The 15887-nt window shown below is 40.6% G+C and overlaps 1 protein-coding gene across 2 annotated transcripts; it reads right to left on the bottom strand.

Moving 5' to 3' along the window:
- Positions 1 to 1247: 1247 nt before the first annotated feature.
- gnptg (N-acetylglucosamine-1-phosphate transferase subunit gamma) lies at positions 1248 to 15809 on the bottom strand. 2 transcript variants are annotated; one of them, XM_084323274.1, is made up of 11 exons: positions 15657 to 15809; positions 15457 to 15511; positions 15291 to 15358; positions 15071 to 15125; positions 14402 to 14485; positions 12759 to 12852; positions 10686 to 10800; positions 6405 to 6487; positions 4674 to 4799; positions 2337 to 2433; positions 1248 to 1395 (listed from the first exon to the last, which is right to left on the bottom strand). In XM_084323274.1, the coding sequence occupies exons 1-11, from the start codon at positions 15721 to 15723 to the stop codon at positions 1307 to 1309; spliced, it is 933 nt and encodes a 310-aa protein (XP_084179400.1). In that variant the 5' UTR covers positions 15724 to 15809; the 3' UTR covers positions 1248 to 1306. The 2 variants fall into 2 exon arrangements, with proteins under 2 accessions (XP_084179400.1, XP_084179401.1); XM_084323275.1 differs by having other exon boundaries at positions 2352 to 2433.
- Positions 15810 to 15887: the final 78 nt, after the last annotated feature.

Below are 15887 nucleotides of genomic sequence, written 5' to 3'. Positions count from 1 at the left end.
TATTTACAACACATGACAAAATTAGAGCAATGCAGCACACTAATCGTCTCATCTTGTTTTCATGATCGTGGCAAGTCAAAATCTGAATTGAAATTGAAACTTGATGAATTGCCCAGCCCTAGTGTGTGTACAACTGTACATTGTGTGTCGTGTGTCAGCGTGGGACGCCCAGTCTGATTGTTTTCAGGAACCACCGTTGTTTGCTAAACCTTCTCACAGATCTTGTATGTGAAGCTCTTTTGAGGCCTGGCTGTTAATTTCTGTGGATTTTATATCTGACCGTGACACTGATGACCGTGAAGATACTTCTGAAGAGGAAGGGTCGATGTCGGGACAAACATACATAGCAAATGAAAGTTCAAAACTGTTCACAAGAGCTTCAGTTGATAAAAAGATTAAACACAACATTAGGTAATAATTTATGTATTATGGATTTATAATCAGCTAGAAGGGAGCGGTCAATGTTGACTAGGAAGACAAAGGTATTTAAAGCTGCTGTAAGTGGTATATGTGTTAAAATAATAGCTCTACATTCTGACAGCCATCACTGATATAGTGTCTGGTCAGTAACATGGGTCTCTCAGTCCCTCCTGCCCTGCAGTAAACAGGAAATAGATTTCCTGGTACCCGTTGCCACTTTATCCAATCAGGAGAGAGAACTCTTAAGAAATAAAAACTAGTTATAAGCAAATGTGTGCTTGAAACAAGTAAAATTTGCCAGTGCAGTAAGACAATTGGGTTTGGCAAGAGTTCTTGAAATAAGTACAAATATCTAGGGACTCTCCTGATTGGATAAAGTGGGAACGGGATACCAGGAAACGGTTTACTGCAGAGCGGAGGGCCTGGGAGACCCATGTTACTGGCCAGACACTCTGTATCAGTGATGGCTGTCGGAATGTAGAGCTATTTAACTTATTTTAACAAGAAAATACCACTTATAGCACCTTCAACAGAAAACAGTTAGGACAGCCGAAACCTGTTCAATCTTTCGACGTCGACTAAAGACGCACTTCAACAATTATCTGAAATGAAAGAAATAAAGAATTCTAACCCTAACTAACCTTACTGTCATGCACTTGTCCTAATAAACTAACCTACACTGTAGCACTCAACACTTTGATGAACATTGTTACTCAGCTGATAGTTGTGCCCTTCCTGATGACTTGTCGTACAGACCTTGTAAGTCGCTTTGGATAAAAGCGTTCAGCTAAATGTAAATGTAACTGTGAAAGGAAGACACCAGGAGGTTAAATGACCACGATCCTTTATTGCCAAACAAGATGCCATTCCTGCAGGTCTTTGAGCGTCATTGCTGCATATCTGCGACCAGCCCGTCGTCTCCCCTCAGGTGCCCGTTCTGAACGTTGGAACTAGCAGCTGGACTCTTGACTTCATCTGTAACGCGCAGAAGAGGCCGTTACACATACAGGTGCGTCTCAATATATTAGAATATAGGAAATTATATGGGTTGCCTCCGTGCCACGCCGCATTGATTCATGCAAAAGGAGCCCTGACCAAGTATTGAGTGCATATACTTTTCAGTAGGCCGACATTTCTGTAATATATATTTTTTTTTATTGGTCTCATGTAATATTCATATTTCAGATACTGAATTTTGGGTTTTCATTTAGCTGTAACCCATAATCATCAATTTTTTTAAAATAAAGGCTTGAAATATTTCACTGTGTAATGAATCTATATAATATGATTTTAACTTTTTTCATTGAATTACTGAAATAAACTTTTCCTCGACATTCTAATTTATTGAGATGCACCTTCTTACTGTCTTCTACTATCATGCACTCTTCCACTAAATAATCGCCCTCGTCTATATTACAGTACCTACTATACTAATATGTCTACTATAATGTCTCTACTACTCTACTATGCACTATAACACTGCAGCACCCAAGTTTCAACACTGATGAACATTGTTACTCGGCTGAAAGAGTTGTACCCTTCCTGCTGACCTGTCGTACAGAACTTTTAAGTTGCTTTGGATACAAACTTAAAAATTACTAAATGTAAATGTTTAACAATCCTGGAACTACTGGACTTGATGCGAGACCTTCAAAACCGCTCTAAAAAAGCACCTACGGGAGGCAGCAATTCGAAACTGGCCCCGGTAAACCCAAACCCCCCCAATGTACAGTTTCCTCCCCCTCAAATGTATATATTCTCTTTTAGAAACTGTCTGTAAATAAACAGTACTGTATATTTGTATATCTTGTATGTCATAAATGTCTGGATGTAACTACTGTATATCTATGTCGTGTATGTCATAAATGTTATGAATTGAAAATGGGGGACCCTGATGTAAATCAATCAGACGTCACCGTGGCTGAACTCGCTTGTGGCAGCATCGTGAGGAATGTTGTGTTGCGTGAGGACGGCCCGCAGTCTCTCCAGCTCCTCACTCTGTTTGCGGAAGTCCTGTTCAGAGAGAGGCAACGGGTAACTGAAGGAGGAATCACTCAGATGTGGACCGTTAATAATGTGTTGCTTTAAAAGGAACATTCAAACATTTGGGGGACATACCGGTACACTTTGGCTACGTTCACACTGCAAGCCTTTTAGTCCTCAATTCAGATGTATTGCTCAATGTCATTTCTTTAGTTTGGCTGATCACATTATTATACTTTTTTTTATTTATTTAAAAAAAATGTGGCCAATATCAGATTCCAGTGTGAACTAGTCACACACTCCTGAACTGACCCGCATGCACAAATTAACAATAAAGATGGACGTAAGATTGTGACAAATGTCAATCTAGAGTGATCTAATCTAAAAAGAAATGTGTCGCATTGCAAAAGAATATGAAAGTGGCCCTAATCAGAGCTGAGGACACCTAATCCTTGTGTTGTGTTAATTACAGTCAATGACATTATTAGCAATCCCTATTGCAATTCTTATCTCTATTTTTTCCATCTATATCATTTCATTAATTGAACTGTAATTAACAACAAAAGGCTTCAGTGTCCTCTCATGACATCACAGGAGGAGATATTCAAACTCATTAACTCTCAAACTAAACAAATGTGTGCAAAACGGTTTAGAGCCCTTGGGATTATGTTTGAGATTATGTACAAAATAAATCTGTGTTTTTCCGGTGAAGTGCCCCTTTAATCATTTGGGAATGAACACACGTCTCCAAACCTGTATTTTCAGAATTTCGGTGGTGGGGCTATCCTTTTGTTTTATGTGGATTACAGATTGTGCCATGCTATGTATTTATACCTCTGTGTATTTATATCTCAGTGTATTTATACCTTAGTGTATTTATACCTCAGTGTGTTTATACCTCAGTGTATTTATACCTTAGTGTATTTATACCTCAGTGTGTTTATACCTCAGTGTATTTATACCCCAGTGTTTATACCTCAGTGTATTTATACCTCAGTGTATTTATACCTCAGTGTGTTTATACCTCAGTGTATTTATATCTCAGTGTGTTTATACCTCAGTGTATTTATATCTCAGTGTATTTATACCTCAGTGTGTTTATACCTCAGTGTATTTATACCTCAGTGTTTATACCTCAGTGTATTTATACCTCAGTGTATTTATACCTCAGTGTGTTTATACCTCAGTGTATTTATATCTCAGTGTGTTTATACCTCAGTGTATTTATATCTCAGTGTATTTATACCTTAATGTATTTATACCTCAGTGTGTTTATACCTCAGTGTATTTATATCTCAGTGTGTTTATACCTCAGTGTATTTATACCTCAGTGTTTATACCTCAGTGTATTTATATCTCAGTGTGTTTATACCTCAGTGTATTTATATCTCAGTGTGTTTATACCTCAGTGTATTTATACCTCAGTGTATTTATATCTCAGTGTGTTTATACCTCAGTGTATTTATATCTCAGTGTATTTATACCTCTGTGTATTTATATCTCAGTGTATTTATACCTTAGTGTATTTATACCTCAGTGTATTTATACCTCAGTGTATTTATACCTCAGTGTATTTATATCTCAGTGTATTTATACCTCAGTGTATTTATATCTCAGTGTATTTATACCTCAGTGTATTTATATCTCAGTGTTTATACCTCAGTGTATTTATATCTCAGTGTGTTTATACCTCAGTGTATTTATATCTCAGTGTTTATACCTCAGTGTATTTATATCTCAGTGTATTTATACCTTAGTGTATTTATACCTCAGTGTGTTTATACCTCAGTGTATTTATATCTCAGTGTGTTTATACCTCAGTGTATTTATATCTCAGTGTGTTTATACCTCAGTGTATTTATATCTCAGTGTATTTATACCTTAGTGTATTTATACCTCAGTGTATTTATACCTCAGTGTATTTATACCTCAGTGTATTTATATCTCAGTGTGTTTATACCTTAGTCGTGTATTTATACCTCAGTGTGTTTATACCTCAGTGTATTTATACCTCAGTGTATTTATATCTCAGTGTGTTTATACCTCAGTGTATTTATATCTCAGTGTGTTTATACCTCAGTGTATTTATATCTCAGTGTATTTATACCTTAGTCGTGTATTTATACCTCAGTGTGTTTATACCTCAGTGTATTTATACCTCAGTGTATTTATATCTCAGTGTGTTTATACCTCAGTGTATTTATACCTCAGTGTATTTTTACCTCAGTGTATTTATACCTCAGTGTGTTTATACATCAGTGTGTTTATACCTCAGTGCATTTCTGTAAAGAACTGTGAGTCTTGGAAGGCGCCGTGACCTCCAGCTTCACCTTCACCCTGTGGCTCTTCAGCAAACCAGCGTCCTCAAAGATATCCCTCAACATATTATTGTAGCCCTGAAACATCAGATTAGATTAGATTAACATGTATTGTCATCATGCAGCACAAGTACAGTACAACGAAAAGAAGTTTGTCATCCAACCAGAGTGCAAATGTAGCAGTAAAATGCAATAGTAATAGTACAGGTGATTAAACTCTGTATAAAATATATGAATTAGTACTACTGAGTAATACTAGTGCTAATCAGATGTATGTACAGAGTTGTAGTATTAATATGTGATACAGGTATAAAGAAACTCAAGTTTCAAGTTTCTTTAATAGTTGTCATACAGAAGTACAGAATACTTTTATACAAAATGCTTCTTACTGTTTCGCTCCAGAGACTGTGTTAGACAAGATAGTATGAAATAAAATAGTATAGCATGTAAAATAGAAGTAAAAATAGAGGTCACAGTGTTCAGTATAGACATATGTACAATGTTCGATGCAGAAACTATGGTAGTAAGTCATACTGACCAGCAGCGTAACAAGTAAGAGTAGGTAAGGGATATGTACAGATATAGATATAGTATCTACAGATATGTCACAAGGATTATACCACTAAATGATGTAGATGAAAAAATAGCAATAGCTTGTCTTATAGGGACTGCTAGCTTATCATTTCATGGAGCTGTAATTAACGCAACACAAGGATTCAGTGTCCCCGATCACATCACTGCTGGCCATATTCTAATCAATTTACTCTCAATAACTGTCAAACTAAATTAATGTGTGCAAAACTGTTTAGAGTAATTGTAAACCGGTGGAATAACTGACAATGAATAAAAAATGCGTAGTTCGATATAAATCGAAGAAATATAAGGTGATACATATATAAAAATTTATTATAATCCTAATTATAACTGTATATTACAACCGTGACAAAAATAAGTGTATACGTTTTGTATATTACTGTATATAACTGTACACTATAACTATGAAACTTCCGTAACCTTTTGTTTTTGCAAAATGATGTACCGAATTATGTTTTTATTTTATTTTATTAATAATGTAATGTAAAAAGGGTAGGCAATATAAGCTTCGGCTTCAGCCTACACCTTTTTGGTCGTTTTCTTTCTTAATAAATGTCCTACTACTGTAGGCTACATTGCTTTGTAAAAGAAGACAGAAATAAATTAAAAAACATTCATTCATTCATTCCATTCACAGATAGAATTAATTTATTAAAATAATTTTTTTTGCCCGTCAATTGCCCTTTCAGGTGACAAAATCCGTTCAGCGGTTCTCGAGTTACATGCCGATAGGTGAGGCTTGCGCCAAAGTACACATTACCACCCCCGACCTCCGGGGGCTCTAGCTCCGTCAATCATTTGGCGATCTCGAAGTTTTTTGGACAGGGTTGTAGAAAATGAGTGTGGCTTTCCAATGATACCCCATGCTATGATAATTGGGGATCTAATACGGTCTCTATTGATCGATTTATGATAAAGAAAAGCTTACGGCTTAACAGGTTAAATAGAGAATTATGAATTTAATACTTTTTAATGTATTTGTGATGTGATGTTTATAGCAACTCTGGTTGTAATGCACATATTTATTACACAAATATAGACCATATTCAATGACTAAGTGAAATGATAGGTGGCCAAGCTGCCACTTACTTGCTCCGTAATGAGACCCTCATAGCGGGCCTGCTCAGCCTCGTCCCACTCCTCCTGCAGCCGGTCACTCAGAGCTGGGTACACTGTGGAGAGAGAGCACACACACTGAAGAGAGAGAGCACACACACTGTGAAGAGAGAGAGCACACACACTGTGAAGAGAGAGAGAGCACACACACTGTGAAGAGAGAGAGCACACACACTGTGGAGAGAGAGAGAGCACACACTGTGGAGAGAGAGAGCACACACACTGTGAAGAGAGAGAGCACACACACTGAAGAGAGAGAGCACACACACTGTGGAGAGAGAACACACACTGTGGAGAGAGAGCACACACACTGTGGAGAGAGAGAGCACACACACTGTGAAGAGAGAGCACACACTGTGGAGAGAGAGAGCACACACACTGAAGAGAGAGAGCACACACTGTGAAGAGAGAGAGCACACACACTGTGAAGAGAGAGAGCACACACACTGTGAAGAGAGAGAGCACACACACTGTGAAGAGAGAGAGCACACACACTGTGAAGAGAGAGAGCACACACACTGTGAAGAGAGAGAGCACATGCACTGTGAAGAGAGAGAGAGCACACACACTGTGAAGAGAGCACACACACTGTGAAGAGAGAACACACACACTGTGAAGAGAGAGAGCACACACACTGAAGAGAGAGCACACACACTGTGAAGAGAACACACACACTGAAGAAAGAGAGCACACACACTGAAGAAAGAGAGCACACACACTGTGAAGAGAGAACACACACTGTGAAGAGAGAACACACACTGTGAAGAGAGAACACACACTGTGAAGAGAGAGCACACACACTGTGAAGAGAGAGAGCACACACACTGAAGAGAGAGAGCACACACACTGTGAAGAGAGAGCACACACTGTGAAGAGAGAGCACACACTGTGGAGAGAGAGAGCACACACACTGTGGAGAGAGAACACACACTGTGGAGAGAGAGAGCACACACACTGTGGAGAGAGAACACACACTGTGGAGAGAGAGAGCACACACACTGTGGAGAGAGAACACACACTGTGGAGAGAGAGCACACACACTGTGGAGAGAGAGCACACACACTGTGGAGAGAGAACACACACTGTGGAGAGAGAGAGCACACACTGAAGAGAGAGAGCACACACTGAAGAGAGAGATCACACACACTGTGGAGAGAGAGAGAGCACACACACTGTGAAGAGAGAGAGAGCACACACACTGTGAAGAGAGAGAGAGCACACACACTGTGAAGAGAGCACACACACTGTGAAGAGAGAGCACACACTGTGAAGAGAGAGAGCACACACACTGTGAAGAGAGAGAGAGCACACACACTGTGAAGAGAGCACACACACTGTGAAGAGAGAACACACACACACTGAAGAGAGAGAGCACACACACTGTGGAGAGAGAGAGCACACACACTGAAGAGAGAGCACAAACACTGTGGAGAGAGAGAGAGCACACACACTGTGAAGAGAGAACACACACTGTGAAGAGAGAGAGCACACACTGTGAAGAGAGAGAGAGCACACACACTGTGGAGAGAGAGAGAGCACACACACTGTGGAGAGAGCACACACTGTGGAGAGAGAGAGCACACACACTGTGGAGAGAGCATACACTGTGGAGAGAGAGAGAGAGCACACACACTGTGAAGAGAGAGAGAGCACACACACTGTGGAGAGAGCACACACACTGTGGAGAGAGAGAGAGCACACACACACTGAAGAGAGAGCACACACTGTGAAGAGAGAGAGAGCACACACACTGTGGAGAGAGAGAGCACACACACTGGAGAGAGCACACACTGTGGAGAAAGAACACACACTGTGGAGAGAGAGAGCACACACACTGTGAAGAGAGAACACACACTGTGGAGAGAGAACACACACTGTGGAGAGAGAACACACACTGTGAAGAGAGAACACACACTGTGGAGAGAGAGCACACACTGTGGAGAGAGAGAGCACACACACTGTGGAGAGAGAGAGAGAGCACACACACTGTGGAGAGAGAGCACACACACTGTGAAGAGAGCACACACTGTGAAGAGAGAGCACACACACTGTGAAGAGAGAGAGCACACACACTGTGAAGAGAGAGAGCACACACGCACTGTGAAGAGAGAGAGAGAGCACACACACTGTGGAGAGAGAGCACACTGTGAAGAGAGAGCACACACACTGTGAAGAGAGAGAGCACACACACTGAAGAGAGAACACACACTGTGGAGAGAGAACACACACTGTGGAGAGAGAGCACACACACTGTGAAGAGAGAGAGCACACACTGTGGAGAGAGCACACACACTGTGAAGAGAGAGAACACACACTGTGGAGAGAGAGAACACACACTGTGGAGAGAGAGAACACACACTGTGGAGAGAGAGAGCACACACACTGTGAAGAGAGAGAGCACACACACTGTGGAGAGAGAGAGCACACACACTGTGGAGAGAGAGCACACACACTGTGAAGAGAGAGAGCACACACACTGTGGAGAGAGAGAGCACACACACTGTGAAGAGAGAACACACACACTGTGGAGAGAGAACACACACTGTGGAGAGAGAGCACACACACTGTGAAGAGAGAACACACACACTGTGAAGAGAGAACACGCACTGTGGAGAGAGAGAGAGCACACACTGTGAAGAGAGAACACACACCGTGGAGAGAGAGAGCATGCACTGTTTTTTGGGGTGTCCCTTTTGAATGGACTAGATGCCAGTATAAAGCTGAGCAATAATACAAACCAATTCAAAGGCCGCTAGTATTTTTGGACATGTACAAGAGAGAGGACTAGGTAGTAAGGTGACTGAAATACCACCTATTTTTTCTTTTTTGGCATTTGTAGATTTATATATTTAGATTAAGAAAAATTATATTTTTGATATGTAATATATTGTAAGGAAGGGGCAGGACTAGATACATTTTTTTTTATTTTACTTCCTCCTGTCCCCCTCCGAAAATGCTTTTTGCTAATTGCTTTAGGTAAATGTTGTGTGAAAACACTTTTTTTAAATCATTTTCTTTGTTTTATTTGTATATGTTTGGGATAAATAAATAAATGAAATCAAATGAAAAAATGAGCTACGTCTCCAGCAGCATTACCCAGTGTTGGGTACATTGTGAAGAGAGAGCACACAACTCTTTTTAACACATTGAGTGCCACGCCCCTTCCGGGAAGTGACCCCTTCCTTGCCGTCCATTAGCCCCATGTAAACGTAGTTGTAGTTTGTAGAGCTAAACACAGATAGCTTCAATCGCGGTAGAAATAAATATCAGATCAGCTTTCATATATAATGTCCTTACCTGGTCTCTGATGTAATGCAAAAAAAAGAATCCAAATATCTGATCGCCATTCCAGTTATCCACAGCGATCCTGTCTCCGACGTTGTTGGGCATTGCACTTCAACGGGCAGGCGGGGTCAGTAGTCCAAACCATCTCTACAAGCGTGTGTTTTGCCGGAGTGTTTAGGACCCACCCCCACGCCGCAGCTCAGTAGGGAAAAGAAACTAACCCGTTTCTAACGGGTGCAATAATGGCCGAAGGCGTTAGAGGGCAGTATAAGACCGTCTGCTAGCTCAGACACACTAAAAACAGTATGCACAAGGTGCCCCGCTGAATTATGAATGGCAATAGCGAATAAAAGAAATACTGTGAGAAAAACGTAGATCTACGTTTCCGGCACTCAACGATCGGGCGACAGAAGCGTAGTTCTACATTTTCGGCAACCAAATGGTTAATGGGGATGTGGGTGATTTATGGTTTTAAACTGTTTGGATATCAAACAGGTAAGAAAGTGGGTAAAGACTGTTTTAAACTGTTAAACAGTAATGCAGCATTATTCTATTCTGTTTAGAGCAATACGCTGCTCTGTTGTGCCACCTAGACTAATAAAGCATTAAATCACTAAATCATTAAATTTATTGCACTGCACTATTGCTGTCTATTCTATTTTATTGCACTACACTATTGTACTATTTTACTCCGTCTATTCTATTTACTCTTTTTATTATTGTCTATTTTAAAACTGCCATAGAATCAAACCATAAACAAGGTGGCCTGTTGGGATGTGAAAAACTGTGATTTATATGTCTGCACTTTATGTGCTCATTTTGTGCCTGTCTTTTTTGCTGCTGTGAAGCACTTTGAGCTGCAATTATTATTATTAATTATTATTATTATTATGACAAGAGAGCTACGTCTCCTGCAGCATCACCCAGTGTTGATGTCATCTTAAAGCGCGCCGCTTCCTTGGCTCTTACCTAACAGAGCGTGCGGGTGGCAGGCGAGAGGGGTCTCAAAGGTCAGGGAGTAAACACACGTACTGGGCTCCGAGACCTGTGCCAGCTTGCTGCTGTCGGCACACGTCAGGATGACCTGGGAAACAACATGGACCAATACGTTAGTTAGCTAGTTTATTAGGATCCCCAATTAGCTGCAGCCAAGGGCGAAACTTTAGTTTGAGAAGTTGGGGGGGGACACACACACACACACACAATTATTATGGGATGGGAAATATGTGCACGTGATTGATTTTTTTTCGTGCATGTGAAGAACGCACGCACATGAAGCTCAAATCATACCCACAACTATTTCCATTTAACCATACTTTTTGTCATTCGCCATACTCCTCTCGACATGTCATTGCACAAACGCACACATCACAGAAAAAGTCTTGCATATTAATTAACGTTATATAGTTTTCGGACTGTAAAAAGTGAGAGGGACAAGAACAAGATTTTGAAAAGTGAGGGGGACATGTCCCCCCCTGTCCCGAGTGGACATTTCGTCCCTGCAGCATTGCAGTAGTTATTCTTCCTGGTGTCCACAAAAAACGTACATCGTGACCGTGTAACATAATACTTACATCATAACATAATAACATTACAAGTAAACATAAAGGACTAGTTACACACACAGACACACGAACATAATACGTACATGGTAAATGGACTGCATTTTATTCAAAGCCTTTACAATTTGTTCCTCGCATTTCATCCATTCATTCACACACCGAGGGCGGAGATGCAAGGTGCCACTGCCAACCTGCTCATCACAGGGGTTAAGTGTCTTGCTCAAGGACACTTCCGACACACTGCCCCAGGAGAAGCAGGAATCGAACCGCGAACCTCCGGATTACCGGACGACTGCTCTACCTCCCGATCCACTGTTGCCCCCATTAAAACATATAACATTACAAGTAAATATGACAAATGACTAGTACACACACAAGCTCCAATAATCAAACTATAAAGAAATTACTTAAATGTCCTATAGATAATATTTGTATGTTGAGTAATCATTAAAAAAGAAAATAATAATAATACCTTGGATTTATATATAATACATCCACAGACCTTTTTAGAAAGATGCAGAATAAAAGTATTGCTTTTCTTTCCCAAAAATGATTCATTAATGAATTTATCATAAAAAAAAATGTTGGCGGGTCCAAAATTAATGTTGTTGTTTACATGTTGCATGCATGTAGCCCCTCCCTACTTCCCATTTCCCCACGTGGAATGCACCTGATTGGATAAATAAATGACATCCAGGTGCTAGTGTGAGATCTAGTGGCTGAATGTTATCTACAGCACCTTTAAATATCTAAAGGTCTTCTTAACGTTGACTTTTGTGTGGTATTTGTCCATGTGACTGTTACACAGACATCAAAGGTGAGGTCAGAATTCTGGACCCTATGCCCTGTTCCCTACTCCTCAGTCATGTTGTCGAACAGTAGAGTCCTTTCTCAGTACATTTACATTTAGTCATTCAGCTGACGCTTTTATCCAAAGTGAATTGAACAACAAGTCAGCACGCAGGAGGGGTCAGCGGCATTGTTCGTCAAATAGTGTCAAACTTGAGTGCTACACTCTGAGTGCATAGTAGTATAGACATATTAGCATGATAGGTAGTCGTATAAGGATAGTAACATAGTAGATAGTGGTAAGGTACATAATATAGTAAGGTACATCTGAACCTTTGTTTAGACTGTTTATTTTGTTCTCATATTTTTATATTCAGATCTAATTGTATTGCTTATATTTATGTATTTATATTATTACCCTGCCCATACCTGTACCTCCCCCATGCTGTTATGACGCCCGGATTTCCCCAAGGGGATCAATAAAGGAATATCTTATGTTATCTTAAAAGACAGTACAAAGGTTATGTTTTTATTTATTTGTATTATTATTTCAGATATTGACTCCAATCATCTGTAAATAGGAAATAGGGATACGGCCCAAAAACTCTACCTATCTTTTACCTCACATCCTAAATTCTATTTCCTGAAGAACAAAAAGCAGAGGCGTGTTGATGTTGTAATCGTCACCAACCTTGGTTTGCCTGTTTTTACTTCCACACGCATCGCCATCTCTCATCCACATGCCTGTGAAGGTGTTGTTCACCATCTCCCACTCCCGCCAGATCCTGAGTGGAACACAGAGGAAGAGCAAGCTGGTCTTTCATGAAGCAAGCTGGTCTTTCATGAAGCAAGCTGGTCTTTCATGAAGCGAGCTGGTCTTTCATGAAGCAAGCTGGTCTTTCATGAAGCAAGCTGGTCTTTTATGAAGCAAGCTGATCTGTCATGAAGCAAGCTAGTCTTTCGTGAAGCAAGCTAGTCTTTCATGAAGCAAGCTGGTCTCATGAAGCAAGCTGGTATTTTATGAAGCGAGCTGGTCTTTCATGAAGCAAGCTGGTCTTTCATGAAGCAAGCTGGTCTTTCATGAAGCAAGCTGGTCTTTCATGAAGCAAGCTGATCTGTCATGAAGCAAGCTAGTCTTTCGTGAAGCAAGCTAGTCTTTCATGAAGCAAGCTGGTCTCATGAAGCAAGCTGGTCTTTCATGAAGCGAGCTGGTCTTTCATGAAGCGAGCTGGTCTTTCATGAAGCGAGCTGGTCTTTCATGAAGCAAGCTGGTCTTTCATGAAGCAAGCTGGCCTTTCGTGAAGCAAGCTAGTCTTTCGTGAAGCAAGCTAGTCTTTCATGAAGCAAGCTGGTCTCATGAAGCAAGCTGGTATTTCATGAAGCAAGCTAGTCTTTCATGAAGCAAGCTGGTCTTTCATGAAGCAAGCTGGTCTTTCATGAAGCAAGCTGGTCTTTCATGAAGCAAGCTGGTCTTTCATGAAGCAAGCTGGTCTTTCATGAAGCAAGCTGGCCTTTCGTGAAGCAAGCTAGTCTTTCGTGAAGCAAGCTAGTCTTTCATGAAGCAAGCTGGTCTCATGAAGCAAGCTGGTATTTCATGAAGCAAGCTAGTCTTTCATGAAGCAAGCTGGTCTTTCATGAAGCAAGCTGGTCTTTCATGAAGCAAGCTGGTCTTTCATGAAGCAAGCTAGTCTTTCATGAAGCAAGCTGGTCTTTCATGAAGCAAGCTAGTCTTTCATGAAGCAAGCTGGTCTTTCATGAAGCAAGCTGGTCTTTCATGAAGCAAGCTGGTCTTTCATGAAGCAAGCTGATCTGTCATGAAGCAAGCTGGTCTTTCATGAAGCAAGCTGGTATTTCATGAAGCAAGCTGGTCTTTCATGACAAATTCAGCTTGAAGAGGAATGCCATCGAAATTCACTTTTAGATTGTAATTCTGGAAAGAAGACATTTTCCTAAAATGTCCACACTATTCTCCCCCCCCCCCCCCCATTTCTTCCCTGACTTGAGTGTTATGAGGTCTTAAAGTCTGGGGAAATGCAATGCCATGACATCACCACGGTCACCAATTCTGGCAGCCCAGAAAGCATGGCCGCTGATGACGGCAAACATTTCAAAAGTCCTAAAAACATCCAGAGAAACATCTTAAGGAAAATGTCTACTTTCGCAGAACTACGATCCAAAAGTTCATGTCAGTGGAATTCCCCTTTATAGAGAGGCATGTCCTCATATCATCACCCTGTCCATATGTCACCAGTGGAATTCCCCTTTATAGAGAGGCATGTCCTCATATCATCACCCTGTCCATATGTCAACAGGCTGAGTGTCTGCTCCTCTCACCCTAGTATCCCGCTGTAGGCGTTCCATCTGAAAGACTGCTCGTGCTGTGTGATGTTGTGGAACGGACAGAATTCATATTTATACCTGTGAGATAACAGATTATGAACAATTATGTCCGCTGTGCAGGGGTACAAAGTGACAAAGTACATTTATTCAAGTGAAGTTTCGCTATGATGCCCCTCTAGCTCATGGAATGAACTCCAACAGTCCTTAAAGCTTGAGATTCTCCCCTCTGTTGCAGAGTTTAAAAGCTTGATCTCCAACCTTTGTCAATCAAGTTGTACGTGTTTTAATTGATTTGTTATCCTTACTTGTCTTATTGTTATGATTTTATATGCCGTGTGATTTAGTTTTTTTTTGCTAATTTCTGTATGTATACTCGACGTGAATGAGGGAAACCTCAGTTGCCTTTCGAGTTTAAATAAAGGTTTGAAATGAAAACTACATAAGTAATTTTTTTTTAAACTTTTAACACTTAAGTACATTTAATACCAAATACTTATAGAATATTGAATAGACAACTTTGAGTACTACTATCAGTATTACCACTTGTGTGTACTCCTACAACTTCTCAAGTGTTATGGTGTAGGGGGGTTGGCACACCAGGCACACATTCATACTGTGTAGTGGCATAGCCTAACGTTCCATAAAACATTACAAGATACTTACATTGACTCTATGTAACTGAAGCACTTTCCAGCCAAGTGATGGAGATGTGCTGGGCCTTTAGGAAGGACAACCATTCATCATCATCATCAAAGATATGAAATTCAGTATGTTATTACTACAAATCAAGAGTAACCCATGGTAAGACAAAGGACTGTAGATTGATCCCCCCCTGTGGTACAGACCATCTTTCAAGTTTTGTATGTGACAGATTGTGTTTTACCCGACACTGGAGATGGAGTCGCTTTAGGCTGAAGTCTAGTTCCTTGAGCCAGAAATGGATTGTTGAGTCTAGACAGACAGATGGTTCATCGGTTAGAAAAGACAACTGGATTTAAACAAAACAAGGTCCCGAGTAAAGATCACTTATTGTTTTTTGGTTTGTTTACCCAAATGTGTTTGGCTCCTCAACAATCTTCATTTTACCGGCGAATGCCTGGGTCACTGGATTAAAAACAAGAAAACAATCGGATTCAACATGGCTTCAAAGTAAACCTCGTTAATGCTGGAGGTGAAAAAAGACATCATTGTAATGTGTAGAGCAGAGTGCAGACCTGCTTATCATCTGGAAATAAACCTAAATACTCACCAAGAATACATAAACAGACCGTCCACGGCCTTATTGCACGACATAATCCTTTAGATATACAGTACATGACTCAATTATTGATAAACTAAAATCCGTTTTCACGCTTTCCCTACATCTTGCTGCTGAGTTTCCTGCTCGTTTGTCTGTCGCAGAAACACCACGTCACGTGACGAGTCACCTGATCATAATAATGCTTCTGCGCGTGCGCTCTTCACACCGTGGAGCTGCGTC

This window comes from Notolepis coatsorum (genome assembly GCF_963971535.1).
Source record: "Notolepis coatsorum genome assembly, chromosome: 10".
In the NCBI taxonomy this organism is placed as follows: Eukaryota; Metazoa; Chordata; class Actinopteri; order Aulopiformes; family Paralepididae; genus Notolepis; species Notolepis coatsorum.
The sequence above is the reverse complement of the archived record's forward strand: the minus strand, read 5'-3'. Positions and strand labels throughout refer to the sequence as shown.

Bases quoted from the DNA above. Each gene is read 5' to 3' on its own strand.
- gnptg (XM_084323274.1), bottom strand. From the start codon at position 15,723: ATGTACTGTATATCTAAAGGATTATGTCGTGCAATAAGGCCGTGGACG. The intron at 14,486-15,070 runs GTAAGTATCTTG...GTTATCTCACAG, and splicing joins TTCAGTTACATAGAGTCAAT to GTATAAATATGAATTCTGTC. The intron at 1,396-2,336 runs GTGACGTCTGAT...TGCGCGTTACAG, and splicing joins CACAAGCGAGTTCAGCCACG to ATGAAGTCAAGAGTCCAGCT.